The sequence below is a fragment of the Amaranthus tricolor genome, chromosome 15 (assembly GCF_026212465.1).
Source record: "Amaranthus tricolor cultivar Red isolate AtriRed21 chromosome 15, ASM2621246v1, whole genome shotgun sequence".
NCBI classification, from domain to species: domain Eukaryota; kingdom Viridiplantae; phylum Streptophyta; class Magnoliopsida; order Caryophyllales; family Amaranthaceae; genus Amaranthus; species Amaranthus tricolor.
The window spans coordinates 16,423-33,592 of NC_080061.1; the positions used below are offsets into that span (position 1 = coordinate 16,423).

Sequence of the window (17,170 nt, forward strand, 5' to 3'; positions counted from 1 at the left end):
ATTCAATTCTTATTCCAGAAAACCCAATCAAATAATTTTGAATAACATGTGATGTGATAATTTATTTAACTTTTTCTATAACTTTAGGCATGGGCGGATGTACACTAAGGCCTTGTTCTCTTCAACTTATTTTTCAAACTTATAAATTTTTTTATTGAAATCAAATCAAATCAGACAGATGTATTCAGATCAAATTAGACTAGACTAGACTAGATCAGATCTGATCAAATCATACCATACTAGATAAGATTACACTAGATAAAATCATGATTAATTACTATTATTCTTATTCTTATTCTTCTTCTTCTTCTTCTTCTTCTTCTTCTTCTTCTTCTTATTATTATTATTATTATTATTATTATTATTATTATTATTATTATTATTATTATAGCATTATTATTTGAAACTAAATAAGTTCAAATCAGATCAGATCAAACCATACCAGACCAAACCAAATCAGATCAGATTAGACAGAATCATATCAGTCCAAACCAGATCAGATCAAAGCTTAATAAATTCAGATCGTAACAAATTTTAATAAATTCACATCAAATCAGATTAGATCAGATCAAACGAGTCATTCCTTATAAGTTTGAATGTTTGATCACACAAAACTTGGCTGAGACCATCTCATTCTCAAACGGTTATCATGAGTCGGCCCATATATGCGCGTGTAATAGCCTCACTCCCTTTTCCTCTTATCTTTTTTTTTTCCTGAGTTTCATAATTAAAATTTTCTCTTCTTTCGTTCTCTATTTTATTTCCTTTCTTGATTCTTACCATTTCTTCCTCTTCTTTCCTTCTCAAAATTATTTCCTTTCTTGATTCTTGTTATTTTTGTTTCTTTCTCTCTTACGATTACTGATTCTTAGAATTGAAGATTATTAAAGATTACAATAATTTAGGATTGAAGATTGCTGATTCTTGTCATTTTGTTAAACACGTTTATATTATATATTTGTAAATATTCTAAATTGAATATGTTAATGGTTAAATTATGAAATATAAAATGACAATTGATGTTAACTCAATTTTGACCGCATAAGCTTCAATTATCGTTTTAAAAATAAGTATTCAAAGTCTATAAAGATATTGTATAGTTTTTAGTTAAAATCGAATATGTTGGTAGTTAAATTATGACATATAACTTGACAATAATTTTTTATAATTTAACTCAATTTTGAACTTATAATTTATCTTTTTTTTTAAAAATATTCAAATTGTATAAATATATTGTATAACACTGAGTTCAAATTGTGATACGTAAATTGACAATTGATGTTTTATAATCTAACTCAATTTTGAACTTATAATCTTCAATTATCGATTTAAGGATAAGTATTCAGATCGAATAGAATTGTTGCAACGCATTAAGTTCAAATTGGATATGTTAGAATTAAAATTGTAATATATAAACCGACATTAAATTCTCGTCTGCATCTTTTCGTAATGTCTGTAAAGTAATTTTCATGTCGAATTCATTCATTAAATCTTCTATCAAAGAGATTTTGGGAGTTTTGCAGATGAAATGTCGGTTTTCTTGATAATTTCTTAAAGATTTTCAAAGATTTGTAAATAATTAAATGTGCAAATTTTCACCATGTCGAATTCATTCATTAAATCTCCATTAGAGGGATGTTTGGAGTTTTGAAGATGAACTGTCGATTTTTTTTTGATGATCTCTTAAAGATTTTCAGAGATTTTATAAATAATTAAATGTGCAAATCTTTTGATTTTGTTTCCTAAATGTCGAGTTGAAGTTTGGCGGTATGAAAATCAATTTCATAAGTAACATTTTCAAAAATAGCAGTTTTATATTTTCTCTTTTTTTTTAAATGTTAATGAAATTAGGTTGGAAGGTAGATGGTCACGGTCTCGGCCAAAACTAGCTGATGTTTGATAGCTTAGTTGGTAGGAATTTTAGCGTTTGATCATAAGTTGGGTTTGGCTTCAAACCTTGCGAAACACATTTTGCTAAACTATTTTTCTTTCAACCCTCATGTCGCACGCTTTTTCTAACCTCATGCTTCGTTCTTCTCTCCATTTGTCTGACTTTCATACTTCAAAATCAAAACCCTTACCATTTTCTGGCCCACCAAACCTGCTGCAGCCACTGCCACCTTCACCGTCTGGCGTCAACTCCACCCAGGCAGCCACTTACCAGTGACCGGCCCACCGAACCCACCGCAGCCAGCCACCAAACCTCCAAACAGTGTATGTACTTTTTTCTTTTTCTCTCTTAAGTTATAAGTTTGTGCAATTATCAAAGATTTCTCATTTCTTTGAATGTCAATTGTTAAACATTGTTTTTTCATTCATGATTAATGATTATACAATACCCCAAACCATATTAGTTAATCAATTTAGGGTTTTTGGTTTAATTGGAGGTAAATTTATAAATTTAGGGTTTCATATTTAATTTGTTGGAATTAGAGTTTCAATTGATTAGCAATTTGATTCTACAATTGATTTAGGTAATTTGTTTGAATTTATCGAATATGACATCACTTTGAGATGGAGAATGCTAACAGGGGACTTCTACTGAAAATATTGAGATGAACATGGTGCCTCATGCCTCATGAGAACCAAGTAACCAAAATTCTTTTTCATGCGTTTATCTATTGAAGATCGATTGTGTTTATTGTCAAACTATCCTTTATCCCGTGTGATGACTTTGATATGCAGTTTGTGCTCTCACAGACTTACCCAGGATTGAATTCTCACCATTGTTTGTGCCACTCCCCTCCCATTCTCACCATTGTTTTTGAATTGAATATGGTAGTTTAGTTAATTAGTTCTTTTATTAATTATCTGGATTGAATTTGTGGTTGTGTTGGAATCAATATTTGTGTTTTGTATTGGAATCAATATTTTAATTGAATATGGTAGTTTAGTTGATTAGTTCATTTCTCACGGCTCAAAGATTAATTGTCTAATGTTTGTGTTGGAATCAATAGTGTCAGGTAATTGTTTAATTGGCTAATTGGAATCAATATTTTAATTGAATATGTGTTTTTATTGTAATCAATATTATGAAAGTGATTTGTTTCAAAATTGTTTTGTGATGACATTGTGTATCGTTTTCAAAATATGAGAACTTGGCATGGTCAATTACCATAAATAAAATGCGGTTAAATGTTATTTTTTTTCTTTTTAAAATGTTGACAACACTTGATTTTTTTCCAAGTTTTGTGTCGATTTAGTAGAATTCGGCGCCCAGTTAAGAGTCTAGCAAGACATAATACATTTCTCACTTTGGAGGTCTGTTTGGTTGAATAATTTTGGGTATTCTTGTAAGGTTCTCTTGGAACTGTTTTTACTGTAGTTCCTTCACTTGCTTGTGTGTTTAGACTTTCTTGCCAAGGAACGATCGCTTCCTTTATCCCGCCATCTATGTAAATTTTCTAAATTTCTATCTTATGCTTTGTTTAATCTTGTCAGTTTCTTTCCATGGAAGACCATCTTAATCATTCTCAATATTATGCTTCCCCACATACAAGATATGCCATATATAATTTATACACGTGTATTCTATGTCTAAGAGTGTTATCTTGCCTCAGAGGAGATGAGAAGTCTATAAAAGGCTTTTCTGTTCAGTTGCGAATGAACCATTGCCAAAGCACGCCCAAGAATTGAATATGGAAGCCCCAAAAGAAATTTTTTTGAAAGATTTCAAGAAGCCTGATTACTACTTTGATACAGTATGCGCCTTTTACTTCTATTTAACTTCTGTCAATAGAAAAATAAATACCTAGTTGTTCTTGCAGATATTTCATTGTTTTTTAATTGACTGATTTACTTGTATCTGTTGGTTGGTTGCAGGTGGAGTTGAAATTTTTATTGGATGAGGATAAGACATATGTCTTTTCAAACATATCTGTTTTCTCTGCTGATGAAGGTGATACCTAGTTGTTCTTGCTGATATTTCATTGTTGCACGTATACCTCATTGTTTTCCTTTTTCCATGTACTTGTTAGCTTTAAGATTTTCTACTGATGTTCTTTGTCTCCATATCAACTTCAGTCTCTGCTCCTCTAGTCTTGGATGGTCGGCATCTAAAGCTTGTTTCGATCAAGATTGATGGGAAGGAGCTAAAAGTATGTTATTTTCCATGATTTTGAAGTTTTGACTGGATTATCTTACTCGGTTATTGTTTCAACTGTCACATCTAAATTTTCTACTTTTTGTAATGCACTCTATGTTTGTAGAGTTGTGAAGTTTTAGTTGTCTTGGTGTCAAAATGTTTGTTATATGTGATTTTGATTGTACATACATGTTTGATCTTTTTGCTTTGTTTAGGAGGGAGAATTTCATGTGGACTCACGCCATTTGACGCTTTCGTCCCCACCAAATGGTAAATTCACATTGGAAATTGTTACCGAGATATACCCTCAAAACAACACTTCATTGGAGGTGAGAAATGTTTAATCTTGTGAATAACACTTTTTTTTGTATGTCATGGTCTCACTTATTAGCCTTTTTTGAAACAGGGTCTATACAAGTCTTCTGGAAATTTCTGCACACAATGTGAAGCAGAGGGCTTTCGAAAAATAACTTTCTTTCAGGTAGATTTTCTAGTTTGCTGGATATAGTGGTTTGCACTTTGATGATTTACTTGGTCATTATTTATTTTGGGTTCTTTTCTTCGTAATATTGCTAGGATCGTCCTGATATTATGTCAAAATACACAATTTGCATTGAAGCTGATAAAACCAAATATCCCGTCTTGTTGTCCAATGGAAATCTCATAGATCAAGGTGACATTGAGGTGAGTAAATTATTTGGGCAGTTATGTGGTATGTGACTGGGTTTCAGTAATGTTGTACGACATATTACACACAAGCTGATCATTATTAATGATAGGGTGGCAAGCATTTTGTTGTTTGGGAGGATCCATTCAAGAAGCCATCATATCTGTTTGCCTTGGTTGCTGGGCAACTGGAGAGCAGAGATGACACATTTCTTACTCGTTCTGGCCGCAAGGTCACTCTCAGGATTTGGACTCCCTCTGAGGATTTGCCAAAGACTGCACATGCTATGTATTCTCTTAAGGCAGCCATGAAGTGGGATGAAGATGTCAGTTCTCAATTTTTCTCATTCCTCTTTTGTAACTTCCAGTTGTTTTTCTTCTGAGAACTTTGCTGTTTCTCCACAGGTTTTTGGTTTGGAATATGATTTAGATCTTTTTAATATTGTCGCTGTTCCAGACTTTAATATGTAAGATTCATTCTTGAAAAAAAAATCAGTGGACTTTTAGAAAAAGCTCTTGTAGTTGATTTTCACACTCGTGAACTACTGTTCTTTTTGTTTGCAAATTAGAAATAATGATTCAAAATTTATGTTTTGTGCTTGCAGGGGAGCAATGGAGAACAAGAGTTTAAATGTATGTCTATAAGAAGTTTCAGCTTGTGTTTTGTGCTTGTCATTGACCTTTCCCATGAAACTCAATATGCTCTTCTTGCCAGATTTTCAATTCAAAGCTTGTTTTGGCGTCTCCGGAAACTGCTACCGATGCAGATTATGCTGCAATTTTAGGTGTAATTGGTCATGAGGTATATTGTCATCATACAGCTTTAGTGATTGTGGCTTTTATTTCAATTCTAGCTTACTAATTTATGTCCTTTTTTGTTAACCATTATCATAGTACTTCCACAACTGGACTGGTAATAGGTATGCTACTTTTGAGCAATTGTCTTTTTTTAAAATGTTTTTAGAGATTTTTATGTGTTGTCTGCGCTTTTGTTAGTATTATGGTTTTTGAGATATATCCTGCTACAGAGTGACATGTCGGGATTGGTTCCAGCTTAGCTTGAAGGAAGGGTTAACTGTCTTTCGTGATCAGGTATTGTTTTATTATAAATAATAAATAATAAATAATATATGTTTCGTAACTCGGAGATCAGAACTGCTAAAGTTGAAGTTTTCCATATAATGATTTTCATCATTTAGGAATTTTCGTCAGACATGGGAAGTCGCACCGTGAAGCGCATTGCTGATGTTTCAAAGCTCCGAAATTATCAATATCCTCAGGTTACTTGCTTTGTTGAAAATTAAGACTTAATGCTTAGTTTTCTAAAACTTTGTTTCGATAGTTGACGAATTGATGGTATATGTATTTTGCACAACCTGAAAGTGTCTTTTCTTTCATGTCTCAGGATGCAGGTCCTATGGCTCATCCTGTGCGACCACATTCCTACATTAAGGTAAGCATTAGTGAAACTTGCTCTTTCTAGATTTCTTCCATGGAGTGTCCAGAATTCTGCTCCAACACCAAAAGCTAAGCCTATGATATTGCTTTTTTTCCTTTGCAGATGGACAACTTTTATACGGGTAAACTTTCATTTTATACCATATGCATGGTCTGTTGTGCTTTTCTTTTTTACAAGTTCCTCATTTTGTTAATGATTTCCTTAACTTGGCTTTATTTGACTGTGTCTCTGATTTGGGTATGCTCTATTATTTTGGATTTGATGGAAATTCTAGTTACGGTATGTTTTGGCATCTTGATACTATGTTCAGCTGTCATAACTCTTTTGCTTTTTTTTACTCCCCATTCCATCTTTTTATTCATGACCACTCATTTAATCTTGGCTTTTTCAATGCAGGTGTATGAAAAGGTGAACATTTCTGTAATTTTAAATGATCTTTTCAATTAAAGATCCTTAAAACTCAAAGAAATTCGTTATTACCATCATAAATGTAAGTTTTGTGAAATGAAATTTGCATTTACCATGCTTAACAGGGTGCAGAAGTAGTCAGGATGTATAAAACCTTGTTGGGTAGTGAAGGTTTCCGAAAGGTAATAATGACTCATTTAGGTAGACAATTAATAAAAGTTGGACTTTCATGGCTCCGTCTTTTGCGCTTTTAACTTAAAATTTACAAATTAGGGTATGGATCTGTACTTTAAGAGGCATGATGGACAAGCTGTGACATGTGAAGATTTCTTTGCATCTATGAGGGATGCTAATAATGCAGATTTTGCGAATTTCTTGCTTTGGTTAGTAATGTTAATTCCTGAACTTCTGCAAATTTTCCATTGATTATTGGAGGATGTTTGACCCCAAGTCGACAATTGCAAAAGGTACTCGCAAGCTGGGACACCTATTGTGAAAGTCTCTTCATCTTATGATGTCGAGAAGCACACATTTACGTTGAAATTCAGGTACATATGCCAATAAAAATTTTCCTCTTCACTTCCGAGTTTTGATGCATTGATTTTACTGTTAAATAAATGATCTTGGTGCGATAATGTTGTAGCCAAGAGGTGCCACCAACTCCTGGTCAGCCAGTTAAAGAGCCCATGTTTATTCCAGTTGCAACAAGTTTGCTTGATTCTCATGGCAAGGACATGCCCCTGTTTTCTGTTTATCATGATGGAAAACCGGAGTCTCTTGTTATTAATGGTCAGCCCGTCCATACAGCTGTTCTTCGAGTAACAAAGGTCTGATTGTTGCTTAATTGTCCTTTGTTTATAATTATCATAGGATAAAGAATTTTGTTTTATAATTCTGAACCTAGCCATGTATCCCACAAAAAATTATTATGTTAACACTGCTTGGAATCATGAGTTCTGTTTGTGATATGAGTTGGTTGGTCAGGTAGGTTTTGACTGACAGCTGCAATCTTATACCTCCATTTCTTTGGTTTGTTTTCTTTTGCATGATCAACACTGTAAACTTTGACAAATAGTTTCTTAAGTTGAGTATATAGTAAAAATTAAGAAAAATCAAGAATAATTTTTTTTTGTCCACAACAATTTCCTTTTTTTTTAACATTGCTTGGTATTTTGAGATCCGTCGGTGATATGAGTCAATTATTCAGGTAGGTTTTCACTGATAGCTGCAATTTTATACCTGTGTTTTATGATCAACACTTCAACACAGGTATAAAATTGCAGCTATAAAATTGCTGGATAATTGCTCGTAACTACCCAAAAACCCGGGTACCCAGTTAGTCTGGTAATTGCTGGATAATTTGGGTCGGACATCGGGTACTTGATTTTCGTACATCAAAGCCGAAGGCAAAGGAGTTATTGCGTGCATTAGGGATATTTCATAGTTCAATAATATTCTGGTCATGCATAATTAGCAAAGCTCAATTAACAATTTAGTCTACCATATGTAACTGCATATATAGTCTATGCTAGATCTAAATTATTTTATCTACAATAAGCAAATTAAGATAGATTTACAGATATTGCTGCATGGTCTATGAAACAAACAAACCAAGTTACAAAAGTAGAATTACACCAGAATGTGAGTGATAAGTGTATGATAAAAAGATCATGAATCATGTTTTTTAAACCTTAGATCTCTATAAACCTATTGAAGAAAATGTTCTGCATGGGAATGGAACTTAGGAACATTTGCTAGTGGACAGCGGACTACAGTATAGACTACATACCAGTGCGATTTATAAAAAATCAAAACATGTACGGCATCTTTTAAACGTGTACCTGCCATTCAAAAATATATGGCAAATGACCCGACTTGAAAGTTCAACACTTCCCGATATTGACCCGCCGTTATGGTTTTGGGTCATAGGTTGGTTTTTTTTGAACTCCTAATAGTGTCAACTTTGACCGTTAGTATTTTTAGTTGAGTATATATAGTAAAATAACCAAAATTTTAAGAATCAATATATGCATGGAGAGATATGGTCTTTAAAAATGAAAATGTTGCAACTTTTAAAACTAAGGTACGTAAATACATTACTATACGATGCCATTAAGTGGCTCCTGCGTGGACAATGTTTGAGAGGTTTGGATATACACAAGTACACCATCTTATCCTTGTAATAACAAAGAGGTTTTTTTTTTTTTCGATAATCCGTGACAACAAACATCATTAAAATTTAACATTAATTAGAATTGCACATGATTTAATAAGTCTTGTTATTATAGTCCATCATAATTCGAAACTGAATTTTAACTCCATCCAAAAAAACTCAGGTAGTAACACTGAATTTATATTTGTTAAACATCCTTTAATTGAGAAGTTTGGTTACGAATGCTTTGCAGAAGGAAGAAGAATTTGTTTTTTCTGATGTACTTGAGAAGCCTGTTCCATCTTTGTTAAGGGGCTTTAGTGCTCCTATTCGTCTCGAAGCTGATTATTCTGATAGTGATCTCTTCTTTCTTCTTGCCAATGACTCGGATGAATTCAACCGGTATGTTTATTTAATTTATGAGCTCATGCTGTCATAATCATAAATCTATAATTGGACAAAAAATATGAAAGTTGCTTTACCACTGGTGTTGTATGCTGCAGTTGGGAGGCAGGACAAATTTTGGCCAGGAAGTTAATGCTCAGCTTAGTTGCAGACTACCAGCAAAACAGGCCTCTAGTTTTGAACGCAAAATTTGTTGATGGGTTCAAAAGCATTATGTGCAACAGTAATTTGGATAAGGTAAAGGCCGATGAATTCCTGCTATTGTGTTAAATATGATGTTTTTATTCTGCATAAGCATTAGCATTTGCTGATGCTGGTTCTTTCCTCCCTGCTGTAATGACAGGAATTCATTGCAAAGGCTATAACTCTCCCTGGTGAGGGGGAGATCATGGATATTATGGAAGTTGCAGATCCTGATGCTGTTCATGCAGTCAGAACTTTTATCAGAAAGGAGCTTGCTGTGCAGCTGAAAGCTGACTTCCTTTGCATGGTATGGCCTTAAAACATTGTTTAGACTTTAGGGCTTTATATAGTCTGATAGGGCCTTTATCTTTTACATAGTTAAATACTGGATTCATCTTATACATAGGGTATGTTTGGCGTAGTTTTTTGAAAATGTATTTAGGGTTGTATATATCATTTCCTTGTTTTAAAAGTGATTATGCAGAAACACTTTCTAGAAATAGATTCTTGTTTTATATTTCTAAATGAGTTTAAACTTTGAAATGAGTTTTTGGCCCTTTTCTTTTTTATTTTGACTTTTATTTTCAATTTTTCAAGTATTACCATATGAAAAAAAATACTTCCTCTGTTTCCAAGTGAAATTGTAAAACAAGAACCTAAATTCAGTCCATTATAAAATATATATTTGTTTTAAAGGAACCTAATAATTCATTGATAAAAATTCAGTCCATAATCTATATCGTATTGTTAGCCATAGGGATAGAAAATCACTAAATGCGGATGATCGATATGATATAATTATGGAATTAATGTTTTTTAAAATTGCTTATATTTAGATTATGTATTGAACATACTAAAGAAAAAAAATTTAATTAACCATCAAGATTCTTATTTTTTTTATTTACGTACATTGTATTGCATGGATATTTCTACAATAAAAGGGAAATAGTGTAATAGACTGGAATTTAGACCAAGATTTTCGCCAAGATTGAATGCAAATAGACAAATAGACTGATCAGAAAGCAAAAGAAGATCAAAATGCTACTATCAGAAATGAGCAATTTGAGTCTGCTCCTAATTCCTTTTGTTATTCCTTCTTATTCCTTGCCCTTACAATGATACAAGTTGGCCTCTATTATAGCCTTTGACCTTATTACAAGTTAGCTGGCACACAAAATAACAAACGTAACTACCAAAACAGAACATAAACTAACTACTCAAACAGACAAGTGTCCCTTATGTTTCTTTATTCTTATTTCTTCTCTTGTAAGTAATAAATTGGGTCTCTCGCATAGTTGGTGTGACAATTCCCGCCGCAAAAGATTTCACCTTGTCCTCAAGGTGAGCTTCGGAGTATGCCTTCAACATCTTTGCATAGTTCTCTCATGTTGTTTCGGTTGCTGCTGTTCCCTCCCATTGAACCCAAATTGCCAAGTGATCTTTTGTCACAACTTTTACTTGTATATACTGCTTCTGGATTTTGAAACGGAGTCACTTGGGTTGCTAGGGGTGGGAATGTGCTGAAACAAAATTCGGCCGGATGTACCCAAATTGCTCACTTCTCGGGCTGTCCATTGTCACTGCGGGTTCCTCCACCACCAAGTTTCCTTGCCTCACCTGGAGCACCACCGGACCCCCGCAGTAGAGGAGGCTATCCACACTTACTTTTTCACCCTCCTTCCTCAACTTTCCAGAACTCTTGCATCACTCTATAATAACAAGTCCGGGTCATCTCCATTGAACACCAGCAAGTCCAATTTTCTAAACTTCCAATTCCCTCTACTGTATCCCCTTTCTTGATTGCTAAAATTGAAGGGTTCATCCTCTTCTCTCCTGTCCCTTGGCTCTCTTTGGTCATGGCTGAATTCTTGATGCCCGCCATGGCCATACGATCTTGATCCTTCCATCTCCAACAATCTCATTTGCACCTCAAGAAGTTGAGCAAGGATTCTATTGGTACCCTTCTGTTTCTTCGACAATCTGCCATGGCCATATGCTCTTGTTCCTTTCTTCTCCAACAATCTCATTTGCCCTTCAAGAAGTTGGGAAAAAATTCTATTAGTCGCCTCTTGTTTCTTTGATATTCTGCCCTCCAATGCCGCCATTTGTTCAGATAAGGAGTCCCTCATCTTCTCAAGATCCTGTTCATTTTGTTCCAACCTTTTCTGATCTGTGGTATTACCCATAGAAACGTTTAAACTGATACCAGGATGTAATAGACTGGAATTTAGACCAAGATTCTCACCAAGATGAGAATACAAATATACAGATCAGAATGTAAAAGAAGATCAAAATCCTACTGTCAGAAATGAGCAAATCGAGTCTGCTACTAACTCCCTTTGTTATTCCTTCTTATTCCATGCCCTTACAAGACAGCTTGCCCACCTTATTATAAGAAAGCTGGCACACAAAATAACAAACATAACTACCAAAACAGAACATAAACTAACTACTCAAAACAGACAGGTGTCCCTTATGTTTCTTTATTCTTATTTCTTCTCTTGTAAGTTGTAATAAATTGGGTCTCTCGCATAGCTGTTGTGACAAATAACTAACTATACATTATTGTTTTCTAAAATTAAGGATTACAATAATATATTTAGCTTAATTATTGGGATTGTAGTTTGACTAAGATATCTTTTGCGTAATTATAGGAAAATAGAGTTATATCGCCAGAGGATTTTTTTTTTTTTTGAAAAGTTAAGATGAGAAATTCAAATTTGTAGCTTCTCCATTTTAAACTATCCAGCATTTATTTATACTATCCATTTTATGCTTCTTGAAACTTGTTTCTCATGAATACGAGGGTGTTCGACTCATTTTTAGTTTTTCTATTTGAGAGACACTATTAAGCCCAATTTGGTATAGATCTTTTTGGATTTGGATAATGAAATGAGGTAAGACATTCCAAGTTATTGTTTGGTATAAAAAATTTAATTCGTTCAATTTCTTTAAGTTAATCATTGCCCTTGTTTTGATTTCCGTCCATTTTATAAGAGTAACAAGAAGAAAGGGAAATTTCTTGACGTTTGTTAGGGTGACTTCTGCATTGAGTTTATTTATTCTTGAGACTGAATTCGATTGTTTTATAGGTACAAGAAAACAAGACCTCTGAGCAATATGAGTTTAACCATCCTAATATGGCCAGGAGGGCACTAAAGAATGTATCACTTGGTGTGTTGCACTTTCTGTTTGTAATCTGCTTTGGGATATGACAATATATTTATCTATTATGGTGTTTGAATGTACTACAGCATATCTTGCCTTGCTTGATGAGCCAGAATGCACTGAGCTTGCTCTGCGTGAATATAAAATGGCCACAAACATGACAGATCAGTTTGCAGCTCTAGCAGCGATTACTCAGAACACTGGCACAATCACTGACAAGGTTCTGGCCGACTTCTATGACAAATGGCAGTACGACTTTTTGGTAAGCTTGTCATCCATATTTAGCTTTATCATCAAAAAGATGAATATGCTTCAAAGTATTTTGTGTATCTTAAATGATAGATTATTGGAATATTTTTGTTCTTTATAAACATAATTACTAACACCTCTTTTTTCCTACCCTATTCCTTGTTTAAGGTTGTCAACAAATGGTTTGCCCTTCAAGCCATGTCAGATGTTCCTGGCAACGTTGAGAATGTTAAAAAGCTACTCGACCACCCAGCATTTGACCTTCGCAATCCAAATAAGGTCTATGCTTTGATTGGTGGATTTTGTGGATCCCCTGTGAATTTCCATGCAAAAGATGGATCAGGTTACAAATTTTTGGGAGAGATGGTTGTTCAGCTAGACAAAATAAACCCTCAGGTGTTTTTTTTTTCTTTAGCAACTTGTTTTCCCCATTTTTTTTTGAGGAAATAAGCAACTTAGGATTGCCTTCTCTCACAATAGATCCTATTTGTCTAAAAGACAAATGATCCATGTTATGAGGTTGATTTCTAAAGTTGGATCCCCATATCTACTTATCTTTTACACTCCCATAAAATTGGGTTGGTTGTCCTATGTCAAATAAATTGAGATGAATGGACTTCTTTCTCCTCGTTCATGAGCCTAGCAATCTTTGCAGGTGGCTTCAAGGATGGTGTCGGCTTTTTCCCGATGGAGACGTTATGATGAGACCCGTCAAACTCTTGCTAAGGTAAAGATCGATTTTTTGAAACCCTTCAGTAACTTTATAATTACGAAAATCTCTTATAAATTAATATTCAATAGAAAAATTATTGTAAATTATATTTTAAAATTAAGTAGATCCATTGATTAATAAAACTGAATTTCAGAAATATTGGCGTACCTCTATTTTTTACTCATTCAATAGCATTCACATGATCTTGAATAATTCAAGGATCTTCAAAAATATTTTTCATCCAATATTTTTCATTATCACTTGTTGACAATGACTGAAAGTATTTAATTTCATGAAAGTATTTAAACCTTATATATGTGATTGGGTTCTCTAAATTTTAATGTTTTTTATTATTAGTTTCATGAAAGTATTTAATTAAATGGTTAAAAATTAAATTTCCATCCCTAGATTGAAAAGAACAAATTGGTAATGATTTGAGGTTATTTATAAAATGGTCATGAATTGACCTTGAAAACATCAATAATCTATTAGGTAAAATAAAACTAGTTAGGTATAAAGGAGTTTCATGAAAGCATTGGCGTTAAAATTTAGAAAGAACACAAATTCTTGTTTAGGACCGTCCCATTAATAGGACGAGTTCAAGCTGTATATGATTGGTTTTAATATATGTGATTGGTTTTAAGCCATTTGCGATTGGTTTTGTAGATGTAAGTGTACATTATATGTTTTATTTTATCATCTGTGCATTTTTAAGGAATATGTGATCATTATTTAAGTGTAAGTGATCATTATTACTATATAATTTTTCCACTTGAAGATAATTATTCTCATTTAATTAGCATGGAAGAGGTCAATAGTAAGCACTATGTGGTCAAATTGTAAGCTCCATGTGATTGATTTTAAGTTATATATGATTGTGTTTAAGAATGTGTTCAGTTTTAAGCTATATGTCATGGATTTTTAGCTACATTATGAGACACGCTGTAAAAAGAAAAGCATCATTCTTTTAAATCTAAAATGCATTTAATGAGAGTTGAACACCTGACCCATGCAACTTTAGTAAAATTGGCGCAAAGCTGACCCTGTTTGTTTCGTGCATTAATTCAGGCACAGTTAGAGATGATAATGTCAGCTAATGGACTATCCGAGAATGTTTTTGAGATTGCTTCAAAGAGTTTGGCAGCTTAAGGCTTTATTCTTAACGGAGTGTCGATGTTTATTTATCTCAAAAGCTGTACTGATTGGTTGCAATAGTTTTTTTTTTTTCTTTTTTTTTTTTTTGGAAAGTTCAAATACAGTGGGTTGATTAAGTTGCGTATTTAAAAATGCTACTAGTGTACACCTCGGTACCAATCTTTTTGGTAAAACGAAGATTGAGCTTGTTGATCAATAATAATAGTATTAACCTCATATAATAATCGGTCATTTAGCGGTAGCATTATACGTCTTTGTCTCTTACCCTATGTTTAGATTGAAGGAATTTTGTAGGGGGAGATTTAGAGGAATCTTTTCCTAAATTAATGCTAATTATAAAAATATTTTCAACCTTACGTTGGTTAGCAAAATAATTACCATATTGCTGTCAATATAAAATACTTATTGAAGGAATTGTTAATTTTGTTAATATAAAATACTTATTCATTATAAGTTTATAACATACAAGAGAGCTTAGTAGGCCAAAAATAAGGCAATAATAAAGGTTTTTGGGAATTGGGAGAAGTCTTTTGAGGAGCTTTCACGGTACTTATAAGCGTTAGTGCAATCTAATAGAGGTACAGTCGTTCATTGGGAAGTCCAAGCAACAATGGATCCTACCCGAATCATTTTTCAGAGTTTTTTGGATTTTAGGACCATCAATTAAGGGTTTTTCCCATTGTCGACCACTTATCTCCGTAGATGGTACACATTTGTATAGAAAGTACAAAGGCATACTTATGGTAGCTATGGTGATAGATGCAAACTCTCAGTTGTTCCCACTCGCCTTTGCCATTGTTGAGGGAGAAAGCAACAACATGTGGAGTTGGTTCTTGGATTGTATAAGGCAATACATAAGTAAAAGAGATGGCTTGTGTGTCATTTCTGATCGTCGCAAGGGAATTTTGCATGCAATGAACAGGGTTGGAAAAGGTTGGGAAGAGTCATATGCATTCCATCGGTTGGGGGAGCGCGACCCTCGCGTACTTGTATCGTGATCTTTGTAGGGCATCCCGCAAGGGTGCCAAGGATATAGCGGGGTGCCTTTTACTTTTACAGATATGGTCGTGGGAGCATATACATATAGGGAGACCAGTAATTCAGATGGTTCGACCCCAATTTGATGAGGCAGACGATTTAGAGTCGGTCTTAGGTTCACAGCATCAGTGTGGTACGGATTCTTTAGAAGGGAGGTAATAATATTCATGTCTTTGTTTAATTCAAATTGGATAATTTCAAACATCGTTCTCATAGAATCCATTTTTTCACAGTTGGCTTCGAGTACATCTTTCTTTGTCATACTCTCCACATACTCTAGTCTACTACCGGGACTCCCTCGATCGACAAAGGGACGATCAGGTGATGTAGTATTTAATAATTATGTTACTTTTGAATCAATTGTGTAAAATTACTAAGCTTATTGATTTCCTTGACAGATGACATGGCAGCCATACACGATGGCTAAGATGGAGGCTTTGCCTGACATATGTAGAGATAGCCAGGTAATATGGAGATCTCGATGTCCCCTCATTTGCTTTGACATCGTGGAGTTTCATCTGCCAGATCGTGTCATGAGCCAGTTTGGTTTGGAGCGGCCTATTCCGGATGCTTGTGACACCTAGGCTACACTACATGCCATTGATCGGAGGACTGCCGACAAGAACTTTCTGGTTCGACATCGATCGCACGTAGATGCATGGAATGATCGAGAAAGCATGCTGGTGCGAGGAGAGAACTACACCGGTCAGAGCTTGGGTAGGGCTGCACACGGTCCGGTCTGGTCTGGTTTGACAGAAGAATCAGACTAGACCAGAAATTCCAGTCTGGAAATTTCTCAGACCAGACCAAACCAATCAAGAGACCAGACCAGACCAGACCAGACCGTTCTAGAACGGTCTGGTCTGGTCTGGTCTACGGGTTTTTTTTTTTTTTTTTTGTATTTTTTCAATTGAGTGAGAATCTAAGATAAACGATAATGTGTAAACAAATATCAACCAATATCAACAACACCAAATAAAAGCACTGCAAGCAGACTCAAGTATCTTTGTAATCTTCTTGAGCAGAAGAAAAACCTGAGACCAGTAAGTATGCATTCCCATAATGACACTCCTAACAAGCTAAATCCTGCCAGCAATAGATAACTACTAGGTAGACCAATGTTGAAATCTGCCTAAAGTTTTATTGACAAGGGGCTTACAATCTGGTAGCATCCACCATATTCTGAGCAACATCATCAAGAATCCCCATCCAGCACTATACCACCATCCAGCACCATTAAATCCCCACCCACAATTAGGAGTAACAAAACAGACTAAAAGTTCAATCTCAAGAATCTCCAAACAAAGAAAACCTAATTAATTTTTCAATCAACCCAGAAAATGGAGATTCAACAGCACTTCATGAAATTCAAATTCCATATAATATTTGGGGTACTTTTATCAGCCTCATTTTTCACCATTTTAAGAATAGCTTCAAGATTTATCGATCTAATAGTCTTAGGATTAACAAAAACTGAAGGAGGACATTCAA

The 17,170-nt window shown here is 34.2% G+C and overlaps 2 protein-coding genes across 4 annotated transcripts; both read left to right on the forward strand.

Moving 5' to 3' along the window:
- The first annotated feature begins 1,981 nt into the window (after positions 1-1,981).
- On the forward strand, positions 1,982-14,857 carry LOC130800916 (puromycin-sensitive aminopeptidase-like). Of its 3 annotated transcripts, XM_057664652.1 has the most exons (30): positions 1,983-2,214; positions 3,561-3,701; positions 3,823-3,898; positions 4,024-4,097; positions 4,300-4,413; positions 4,491-4,565; positions 4,661-4,768; positions 4,864-5,076; positions 5,156-5,217; positions 5,356-5,383; positions 5,466-5,552; positions 5,645-5,670; positions 5,779-5,842; positions 5,950-6,030; positions 6,156-6,203; positions 6,312-6,330; positions 6,484-6,488; positions 6,606-6,617; positions 6,743-6,799; positions 6,891-7,000; positions 7,085-7,165; positions 7,261-7,444; positions 9,023-9,171; positions 9,273-9,411; positions 9,518-9,664; positions 12,450-12,531; positions 12,612-12,787; positions 12,943-13,170; positions 13,430-13,501; positions 14,555-14,857. In XM_057664652.1, the coding sequence occupies exons 2-30, from the start codon at positions 3,639-3,641 to the stop codon at positions 14,633-14,635; spliced, it is 2,661 nt and encodes an 886-aa protein (XP_057520635.1). In that variant the 5' UTR covers positions 1,983-2,214; positions 3,561-3,638; the 3' UTR covers positions 14,636-14,857. The 3 variants fall into 3 exon arrangements, with proteins under 3 accessions (XP_057520633.1, XP_057520634.1, XP_057520635.1); XM_057664650.1 differs by having other exon boundaries at positions 1,982-2,214; positions 6,312-6,488; XM_057664651.1 differs by having other exon boundaries at positions 1,982-2,214; positions 6,484-6,617.
- Positions 14,858-15,022: 165 nt separating this feature from the next.
- On the forward strand, positions 15,023-16,495 carry LOC130800917 (serine/threonine-protein phosphatase 7 long form homolog). Its single transcript, XM_057664653.1, has 3 exons — positions 15,023-15,834; positions 15,913-16,000; positions 16,078-16,495. The coding sequence occupies exons 1-3, from the start codon at positions 15,590-15,592 to the stop codon at positions 16,261-16,263; spliced, it is 519 nt and encodes a 172-aa protein (XP_057520636.1). The 5' UTR covers positions 15,023-15,589; the 3' UTR covers positions 16,264-16,495.
- The last annotated feature ends 675 nt before the right edge of the window (positions 16,496-17,170 follow it).